Source organism: Jaculus jaculus, chromosome 15, assembly GCF_020740685.1.
Source record: "Jaculus jaculus isolate mJacJac1 chromosome 15, mJacJac1.mat.Y.cur, whole genome shotgun sequence".
Classification (NCBI taxonomy): Eukaryota; Metazoa; Chordata; class Mammalia; order Rodentia; family Dipodidae; genus Jaculus; species Jaculus jaculus.
Window position 1 is genome coordinate 55,226,154 of NC_059116.1, and position 9,183 is coordinate 55,235,336.

General features: G+C 47.2%; 1 protein-coding gene across 1 annotated transcript; it reads right to left on the reverse strand.

Moving 5' to 3' along the window:
• Positions 1-2,602: 2,602 nt before the first annotated feature.
• Positions 2,603-3,944, reverse strand: Ptf1a (pancreas associated transcription factor 1a). Its single transcript, XM_045134628.1, has 2 exons — positions 3,164-3,944; positions 2,603-2,802 (listed from the first exon to the last, which is right to left on the reverse strand). Exons 1-2 carry the CDS (start codon positions 3,942-3,944, stop codon positions 2,603-2,605), a joined length of 981 nt encoding a protein of 326 aa, XP_044990563.1.
• Positions 3,945-9,183: the final 5,239 nt, after the last annotated feature.

Here is a 9,183-nt window from a genome sequence, read left to right on the forward strand (position 1 = left end):
ATACACAGAAGATCACAGCTGAGCAAAGCTCCTCCATAGCCACCCAGCTGTTTGGCTTAATCATTGTCACAACTGAGTGGTGTATATTTTTCTAGCTTGGAAGAAAAGTGTTTGCTAAGGACTCTGAATATCAGTGAAACTGTCATCACATGGTCCTACCAGTGCCAGTCTGCATTTATGGGCCAGAGATGCCCAAACCAGAGGCTCTCCAGCCTGGCACCCCTCACTCCTCCATCCAGCTTAGGCCCCTTGCTGTCTAAGGAGACTCTGAAATGATATATTTGTTCTGCTTTTACTATTGCATTTTTTAAAGAAAGAAAAAGAATTGCCACACTAGAATGAATGGATTATGAGTAAAAACAAGAAAAAGAAAGAAAGAAAGAAAAGAAAAACTGTCAGTAGCTTTGAAAGTTGCATTTAAAGGGACTTGCCAAGTCAGGACACAAGAGTGAAGAGATAGAGACCTTGGTGTTTTGCATGCTCAGCTCTGCTCTTCCGCTTCATCTGCACAGCACTAAAGGATGTGTTGATGCATTGAATCACAAAAAAGTGGCATGCAAAATAAAAGGTGCCACACCACAATGATGGTAGTGTTTTAGCTGCATGGGGCTACACTGCCCCATCCAAAGATGAGCCGTTCTACACTAGCAGAAAAAATGATATAACACTTCCATAACTTATAATTAAGTTGAAGTCTAACATTTGACTTTCTAATGAGTGTAATGAGATTACATGCCTGATGGAAGTATTGTGAAAAAACAACTTTCAGGTTTAATGAGGCCTAATACAAGAATAAAAATTTCTCCTTCTCAAACTGTCTCCAGTGTAAAACCATCTTTGAGAGGAATGGGCTAGAGAAGACAAGAAGGCTGGAGGGGGTGAGAAGGTTCAGGGCAAGGAACTGGAAGCTTTGCAACCCAGAACTTCCTTGTTTCTGGGATGGCCGCCCTGCCAGGTTGAGATCAGCTTCACAGCCTCGCTTTAATTACTCTTGGACCAAGTCCATAGCACCCGCAGCGCGCAGGGAACCCCTCGGTAGGTCTGAAATTAGGTTAAAGCAATTAGCATGCTGTGGACATATTGTCCTTGGGTAAGGCCATGGGTAGTGAAGACAGTTTGCAACTGTGCTATAACTCTCCAAGGCAGCTCACCTTGGTTGGGTCTGCGTGGTGTGGCCTGGCAGTGGCATGGCCGGAGGGTCCATGTCTAGGTGCACATCTACTGTTCTCTGCTTGCATGCCCTGGCCTCCTTTCAACCAGCCTGGTCAAGGAGGTGAAGGTGGCTGACCCAGGGAGAAAAACCCAACCTGGGTTTCCTGGGCATCCCAGACCTCTCCCTCTCTGCCCTTCAGTTGAGAGCGATCCTTCTACATTCAGCCCTTCTAGCTTTTTTCAGACTTTGTGGCAGAGGAGGGCTAATGTTGGTGAAGGCTAAAGTCGGTTTAGAAATAATCCCAGTTCTACAGGTGATGGGGGAGTGAATGGGGAAGCTCCTTCCAACATTAACTTGAAAGAAAGACAAGAAAGTTAAAGAAAAAAGCAAAGCAAAAAGGCTCAGGGGCTAAGGCGCTTGCCTGCAAAGCCTAACGATCCAGATTCAATGTCCCAGTACCCAGGTAAAGCCAGATCCACAAAGTGGTGTGCTCTCTCTCTGCAAATAAGTAAATAAATAAAATTTTAAACAGTGAATTTTATGGGTGATTTCCCTGTTTCAGCGCCTTTGAGAAGAGAACCTGTGAGTTCGATACTTGGTACTGCCACAGGGGAAGAAATGGCTCTCAGCGCAGCTTAGGAGCAGCCCCTTTTTCAGCCAGTGGAAGAAGAAAAGCTTCCTCCTTCCCCCAGCCTAGAATATAGCCTTCTGCTGACTAAAGACACAGAGCATTTCTTTAAATACACTATAATTTGGCACGGTGGAGTGATTTAGAACACACTAAACATTGGCTCTGAACCTCAGCTTTCCCCTCTGAAAAATGGGAATAATATGCTATGACCTATTGCCCCGTGGGGTGTTTGGTAGATAGGATACAAATGCAGGCAATTTGTTACTATTGAGAACCAGCGAAGCAGATGAAGCGCTGTCATAAAGAGTTGAAGCTTAATCCTCAAACCCATTCCCCTTTCCTGCTAAATCTAAATAAATGTGGTTTGTTTCTAGATGGGTGCCGTTTCCGTCTCTAATTCAGTTAATGTTTTAGCAAGTTAATTCTGTTTGAAGACAGTTATTCTCATGATATACTAAATAAACAACTTTAAGAAACAGGTGTAAATAGCATTTATTCACGTTTAGAAATAAACCAAATCTAGCAATAAATAAATATGAAACATTCTGGCCAGAATTCTTTCATCAATGCGTCATTCTGTCAGTGGTGCTGGGGGAATGATCCACTATTGCATATTATAGAAAATCACGATAAATTATATAATTTATATATTTAAAAAGAGGCGACCTATTTAATTAACTGAACAGAATAATAAATAGATAAATAACAGTTGATTGCCATTAAAAGTCTGATTCTTAAATTACATTTACATTATATTGGCATGTTTAGCGTGCACAGAGATGCAGATCCTCAGCAGAATGAGATGAATGTGAGTGTCCTCAGGACACAAACTCAAAGGGTGGCTCGTTCTCTATGTTGCTGAAAGATTTGCTGTTGGGTTTTCTGGGGTCCTCTGGGGTCCACACTTTAGCTGTGCGGATAATATTTTGTTCTTTGAGTTGTTTTTCATCAGTCCACGACAGAGAGTGTCCTGCAAGAGGAGGGAGGCCATAATCCGGGTCGCTCGGGGAGGGTGACCCTGTGGAGGAGAAAAAAAAGAAAACTGAATATCCAAACAGGTTTGCAGAGGTTGTCTTAGGTCCTTCAGGATCCTTTCATAGGCAACTCCGCTGAACAGGAGACTTAAGAGTGGAGTAGAAACCCCTACACTCCTCAATCCCCCGACGCTCCCTCCCAGGAATCCCAGAAGCTGCAAGTCTGGCGAGTACACTTGTCCTCAAAGGATCAGAAAACCGGGAAACTCAAGCTTGCGCTCAAGGTTTCCAGGGACCTGCTGGCTATCCATCTGTCATCAGTCTTTTTGTTCCCAGCACCTGGAGGGCCCTCGCGTGCCCGTTCCGTTTCCCTGAGCTGAGGTGGAGAGATACAGATTCACTTACGCGTGCCTCGATGGCAGATGATGACCTTCTGAGCCTGGCTACAAGGATTGTCCCCGCCCAGGCGCCCACCGACGCCTGGAGCCCCGCAGCTACCCGCACTGCTGCCACGCAGTGGCAAGTCGGCCTGCACGAGTTCACTGAGGAAGTTGATGTAGCCTATGGCCAAGCGCAGCGTGTCCACCTTGGAGAGGCGCTTTTCATAGGGCAGCGTGGGGATGTGCGAGCGCAGCCCCTCGAAGGCGTCGTTGATAGACTGCATGCGGCGCCGCTCGCGCACGTTGGCCGCCTGGCGCAGCTGCTGCAGCTCGGCCTCGGAGCGCACCCGCCGCCGCCGTCGCGCCGCTGCGGCCGCCGCCCCGCTCAGGCCGCGCAGCCGCGACCCCGGGGACAGGACGGCCGCTGCAGCGCAGGGGTACGCCAGGCATGGGGGTGGCGAGCCGGGAGAGTAAGGGAAGTCGCTGGGGGGCGCCCCTGCCTCGCTGCGATAGCAGCCGCCGCCAGCGTCTTCGGGCTCGCCTGGGCCCCCCAACGGCGGCGGAGCGAGCGCGTGCGGGGCCGTGGAGGGCGCGGGCGGCAGCAGCAGGCACGCCCCGTCGCGGTGGCAGTACTCGTGCAGCTGGCGGCTGAGGAACTCCACCTCGGCCTGCTCATCGGCCAGCAACTCATCCCCGTCCTCTATAGGGTCCCGGGAGGACTGGTCGGTGAAGAAGTCTTCCTCGTCGAAATAAGCCGAAGGAAAGGCGTCCAGGCCCCCGGGGAAGTCTAACAGCACGGTGTCCATGCTGGTTGCCGCCGAGGGCCAGGGGCCGGATGGACAGCTGGGCTGCCTGGGGAAACTCTTTGTAAGTGTTCAGCGGCACTTCTGGCTGGTCTAGCGACCCCGCCTTCCTCCGAACCGTGCTAGGGGCCGGGAGGAGGCCGCGGGGCACCCCGCCCCCAGGTTTCCCTGGAGTGCCCGTGGCCGCTGCAAACTGGCTGGCGCCCGGGCTGCTCACGGGAGGGCTGGGATGGACTTGCTGAGGCGAGGGCTGGCACGCGAGGATTCTTATAACTACAACCACCGGCGCGTGCCGGGGACCTGCAGCGCCAGCCAATCAGAGCGCGAGCGCCTGCGGGGAGGAGGCTCTCTGGCCTGGAGGTGGCTGGGGCACCCGGCTTTCTTAACCAGCCTCCGCGGACCGCCGCCCGGGAGAGGTGGGGCTCCTGGGCCGCACTTCCTTATCTGCTCAGGGCGCAGCTTCCAGATACCCGCGGCCGCCCCGGCTGCCTCCCTGGGATTGGAGCAGCAAGTCTCCATGGCGTGTCCACAAAAGGTCCTAGGCTTGCAAGAATGGATTACAAGGGCCACTTTCTCCTGAATTCAGCGCAGAAACGAACTCTTGCAAAGCAGGGTTGGACGGTGACCTGGTCCGACTCACTCTCTGAGTTCCAGACTCAACGCTAGGTGTGGGAGCGCATAAGTGCTCTACTTCCTCTCCAGGTCTTCCCTGGCTCCAAGAAGGGGAAGAAAGGAAGGACTGTCGCAGAGAGTAGCGCTGTGGGAACTGTTTCTTCAGCAGGCAAGTCTAGACTCTAGGGATTCTAACTGGCCACCAAGACCATCCTTGAATTTTTTTTTTTTTTCTCCTCTCAACCTGTTATTTAAAAAAAAAAAAAAAACAGCACAAAACATACGCATTCTGTTCCAAGACACACTTTAGTACAAACTGCAGTGCAATATAAATTCCTCCGCTCAATAACGACAAAGAAACACGTTAAAAGTTAGGGTAATTATTGGTAAAAGTCACCAGCTTCCACCCTAGGGAGCAGCATGGCCAGAAAACTGGCGCATGAGAGTCCCAACAGAGTCATTGTCAATGAGAGTCTCTGTCTTCCAGGGTCAACTATTTCCTTTTAGGACAATTATCCTACAAAGGCATCTGTGGGTTATCCAGACTCACTTCATACCTATGAATGTTAAAAACAGGGTCTGAAACACACTACTTTGTTTTAAGCATTTCACTGTTAAAGTTTTCAGGACAAACCATACATAACATTAGAAGATGAGAGATGGTGTTAACTTGACCTCTCAAGATCCCCAGACAGGGCTGGAGGGATGGCTTAGTGGTTAAGGCGTTTGCCTGCAAAGCCAAGGGACCCAGGTTTGATTCCCCAGGACCCATGTTAGCCAAATGCACAAAGTGTTTCATGTGTCTGGAGTTCATTTGTAGTGGCTGGAGGCCCTGGAACACCCATTCTGTCTGTCTCTGTCTCTGTCTCTGTCTCTGTCTCTGTCTCTCTCTCTCTCTGTCAAATAAATAAAAAAGACCCTCAGAAAATTTTAATCCCATATACCACTTCTTCCTAGCAATCTTTTATGTATTAGTTTCTCAACCTATACCTCCTTATGGGTGTTAACCCATAAACAGATACAAAAATGGATAGGCTCCTTGTGATGGACAGAGACCGCATTGTAACTTTCAGCACTGAGATTTCTCTGTGTGTCTTTAGAGGAAGGAAAGCTACATGCTGTTGGCGATCTAGCCAGCTGCTAGTGCCATACAGTCCTCTTAACATTGAAAACCACTTTATGCCTGGGCATAATGACCCATTCCTGTAATTCCAGCACTCAGGAAGCTGGGGCAGGAGGACTGTGAGTTCATGGTTTTTCTAAGTGAAACCCTACCTCAAAAAAAAAAAAAAAAAAAAAAAAAGTCCGGGGGTGGGAGGGGAGGGTGAGCAGAGAAGGCCCTCCTCATTTTGTCTTTGTTAGAATAAAACTAAGTGGGTCAATCCAATGACTTGCAAGAGGAATAAACACCTTTTGATAAACAGCTATCGATAACCATTTACCAAAGACAGTACTGGATTAGATATTATATATGCCTTCTTGGAAAGGCTAGGCATCTTCTGCTGGGTCTAGGTGGCTCTTGAGAAAATATATTTGGCTTATGGGTATGTTGGAATATGGGTGCCATGAGACAAGAATGAGTGTATAAGTATTTCTTTATTCAATATGATTTTTAGAAATCAGTTTCCATAAAGTCACCTTACAAATGTTTCATGAGTTTGTGGAAGCAGTCCAGAAATGTACCCAAAATAAGCAGGAGAGCTAATGGGAGCCCCTCTGTTGGTCAAGGGAAGAGTATGTATGGAGTTCTGAGCATCTTTTGGGCCATAGGAAAAAAGAAAAAGAAAAAAGAAAGAAAGAAACCACTCACTTGTTCTTAACATAACTTTTTATGTCTTTCTTTTACTCTTTTCCTACCTGTCCTTGTGTTTCTTCTCTTAGAGAGTTGCTGCTTGGCTGCAGAGTGGTCTAGTGAGGAAGCTAGGACAAGGGCTATACACAGACACATGACATACACACGAAGACATTATAGTTCTTTTCTTTTATAAAAAGAAGAAAGACTTCTGTGCTAATAAAGGGAATTTTGCCTGGGTCACTGGAGGTCACAACAGGCTGCTCTCTGCTACTCAAAGGAGCAAATTGGATGAGAAGACAGGCACTGAAACTTGCTTGCCAAGTGAGGGGCCCCAACTCATCCCAGCCTTCTTCCATACTCCAGTTTCCCTCCAGGTACTATTGAAATTCTCCATGCAGCTCATGTACAGACAAGGCTAGCCCTGGAGCTTTCTCTGCAAGACCAGGCATGCCCATGTCTCCACTCTTGGCCTTCATGAGATGTCCCCAAACCTAATGAGAAATCATTCCCTCACTATGAAGTAGTGCTTCATGTCCCATGGAGGAAAGCCAAAGGACTGCTGGTTGTCCTACTGCCAAAGCCTGGTGAAGCCTCCAGACCTTGCAACAAGGGCTCATTGCCACCTGTTTTCCTGGGCCCCCTACACCAAGGCCTTTGCTCATCTCCTAGATTCTCAGTTCCAGAAGAACTGTTGAAGCCTTCTGAGCTACATCTTCTCCTCCAGCTTCTCCTAGTTCTGTTTTCTTCCCAGGACTTTGGGCCTGAATTCTTCATTTCCTCACAGACATATCCAGTTCCCAGTGGCAGAAGGGTTAAAGCAAAGGTCCTTTGCTCTTTTCAAGAGCAATTTTGGCAGAGACATTAATGAAGTATGGGGCCTTCAGGGCTTCCACATCCCCACCAAACATTCTCAGTGCTAGGCACATGTCCTGTGCTTGCCTGCTGAAACCTAAACTATGCAAAAACCATGACTCAGCTGTTTTTGCCTACAGCATTCCACATGATTCCTTAGTTCCTGCAAATAGGTACTTGTGAGTGTGAAATTTACCCCCAGCTTGGAAACAGGCCCATGTTAATTCCTCATGGTTTAAACTGTACCCTTGCCCACCTCATCTAAGAAATAGGATGAGGACAGGTAGGTGTTGATACCTTCTAGGGCTTGTTTGCTCTGCTGATTAAAGAATTACAAGGCAGGAAAGTATTTAAAAGATTAAAGTTTGTTTCAAAGTAAGAGGAAAAGAAAGCAGAGAGTACAGACTTCTCTGGAAGGAAGGAATTTCAGAGCTGGAAAGTTTTCTATCCCATTGGGAACTGGACTTTTACTGAATGAGGAAAACTCACTGGTCCAGTGTTCATGATTGGTCAGCTTAAGTGAAAACCAGGGCACTTGTTTGTCCATGATGCATCCAGTACTGTACAATTTCCAGAAAGCCCACCAAGCCAGTGTGACAAGCCAGCCTGTCAGCTAGAAAATTCACTTAGGCCAAAAAGAAGGGGAAAGTGGGGTCATCTTCTTCACCATCTTGTGTTAGAATATAACCACCTACCAAGGACCTATTTTACCTAATGGCCTACCTAGCCAAGGAAACTGTGTACTATAGTGTTTCAACATTTTGTTCTCTCCTGTGTCCCTTTCTCTTTCTTAACCACTCCCCCATCCCTCCTGATCTGGGGTATCTTTTGTCTCCCCACTGGAGTGCCCAGTGCACTCATGGATCTATTTTGTAACCTTAGTCCCTTAGAAAAATATTTGAAAATAGAATCAGAATTTATGCCAAGGGGCCTCTGAGGTTCAGTAAGATTCAGTGACTTCTATAAGGTCACACAGTCAGCTAATGTCTGCCCCAGTCCTTCAGCCAGTACTGGTTCCACTGACTGCTGAGAGCAGACCCCAACTCTGCTTCCATCACTGTAACAGAGGTATTTGTAGTGATGTGCAATGTTGTTAGTTCACACTTCTTCTAAAACAGCACAGGTGACAAGTGACCATTTCCCCAGTTTCTGTACTGTGTGAATTACAAACCTCTCAAAGGTACAATTCCCAGCTTAAATAAGACAAAGAATACTAAATTTAATCTGGTATTGGGAAAAATTCTGTCTTCTGATGTGATGTGATGTGATGGATTATGGAACACTTTTCCATCCAGAAGACCCACTGTGATGATTTGGCATTTTCTTCTTTCCTCAAAATGACAGCTATAGATGCTGCTGAACCCCTTATTTTGTGTTGAGATGAAACATATTGTCTCATTCATTCTGTGCATGCATTTCACCACTTTACTCCATACTTATCTCCTTACACTCCTTTATACAATGTTAAGGCCTTCCTTTTACCTCATACTATTAACCATCCTTGACCTTCTGTCCTATTTCAAGTTCTCAGATGCCATGATGATGCTATTTGGTTTCCAAAACATGAGTCAGTGCTGCAAACCCAATGACCCTCTCTTTCCTGCATATCTTATACTCCACAGTACCAGGTCAGGTGTCAATTTGTTAATCCAGGGGAGAATAAAGCAGACTTTGAACAGGATACTTCTTGAGCACTCAGACCCCTTCAAAAGAGCCTACATTCTTTCTTCCTGTTGCCCCAGTGCAGGTTGGCTGGCCCAGTCTCAATGGTTGTAATCTCTCAATTTGCAGGTATATGGGCAGCACTTGTACCCAAAGATTTCATTTTTTTTTCTGTGACATATCTCTCTGTTCACACCAATCCATTTTTATGCAATGCAACCCTGCACAACTTCTCTGGACACAGGCACAACAGCAAGCTAAACTGCCAGCCCAGTCCAAGCAAAGCTCTTTCTCATCCTCACAAGTCAAACTTCATAGTCT